This window comes from Ailuropoda melanoleuca, unplaced genomic scaffold (genome assembly GCF_002007445.2).
Source record: "Ailuropoda melanoleuca isolate Jingjing unplaced genomic scaffold, ASM200744v2 unplaced-scaffold33168, whole genome shotgun sequence".
In the NCBI taxonomy this organism is placed as follows: domain Eukaryota; kingdom Metazoa; phylum Chordata; class Mammalia; order Carnivora; family Ursidae; genus Ailuropoda; species Ailuropoda melanoleuca.
In genome coordinates, this window is record NW_023204024.1 from 1 (window position 1) to 836 (window position 836).

At 67.1% G+C, this 836-nt stretch overlaps 1 protein-coding gene across 1 annotated transcript; it reads left to right on the plus strand.

The window, feature by feature from the left end:
* The first annotated feature begins 12 nt into the window (after positions 1–12).
* Positions 13–800, plus strand: ANKRD65 (ankyrin repeat domain 65). Its single transcript, XM_011231254.3, has one exon. The coding sequence runs from the start codon at positions 196–198 to the stop codon at positions 517–519; it is 324 nt and encodes a 107-aa protein (XP_011229556.2). The 5' UTR covers positions 13–195; the 3' UTR covers positions 520–800.
* Positions 801–836: the final 36 nt, after the last annotated feature.

Sequence of the window (836 nt, forward strand, 5' to 3'; positions counted from 1 at the left end):
CCCTCTGGAAGCGACAGCCCCACCTCCACACCTTCAGAAGGACTTTCATGAGAGGGCTACCAGGCTGTGGCTTGCCTGGGAACCATATGGAGAGGACCCCCCACTGGAGGACAGAACCCCAGGGTGAACTCCCTCTAGGGGTAACTGGGAGCTAAACCCTTCAGAAGGCTGAGTGGTAGCCTGGTCCCTGGGGAGATGGGGGGGGGGGTGGGGCAGTTCATATTGGCCAGGGGACACAGGGCTGGGGATGGCCAGAGGCCTCCAGTATCCATGAGGGATTCCTGTTTTTCCCAGATGGACTCCCGGAGCTCCCAGCCAGGGGAGCAGGACGTGACAGAGGCGGGGGCTGAGCAGGAACTTCAGTGGGTGGAGCTGGGCTCAGAGGAGGCCCTGGGAGCCAGGACAGAGGGGCCCAGTGCCCAGCAAGCCTGGGGGCGCCTGCTGCAAGCTGTGTGGAGGGGTCACCTGGGCCTGGTGACAAGGCTACTGCGTCAAGGGGCCAGTGTGGAGGAGAGGTGAGCCCCAGGGCTGGACCAAGAATCTTCACCAAGGCAGAGTTGGCAGGGGTCCCTTCTCTGGGCAGGGCAGCAAGGGCCCCTCTACCGGCACCCCTGCCCTCATCCATGCCACCCTCACTGCCCACAGGGACCACACAGGCAGGACCCCGCTCCACCTGGCCGTGCTGCGCGGCCACGTGCCCCTGGTGCGTCTCCTGCTGCAGCGCGGGGCCGCGGTGGGAGCTGCCGACCGAGCCGGGCGCACACCACTGCACGAGGCCGCCTGGCACGGGCATTCGCGGGTGGCCGAGCTCCTTCTGCGGCGCGGGGCCCCAGCGG

Excerpts from the sequence above, each read along its gene's own strand:
- ANKRD65 (XM_011231254.3), top strand. The coding sequence starts at position 196 with ATGGGGGGGGGGGTGGGGCAGTTCATATTGGCCAGGGGACACAGGGCT.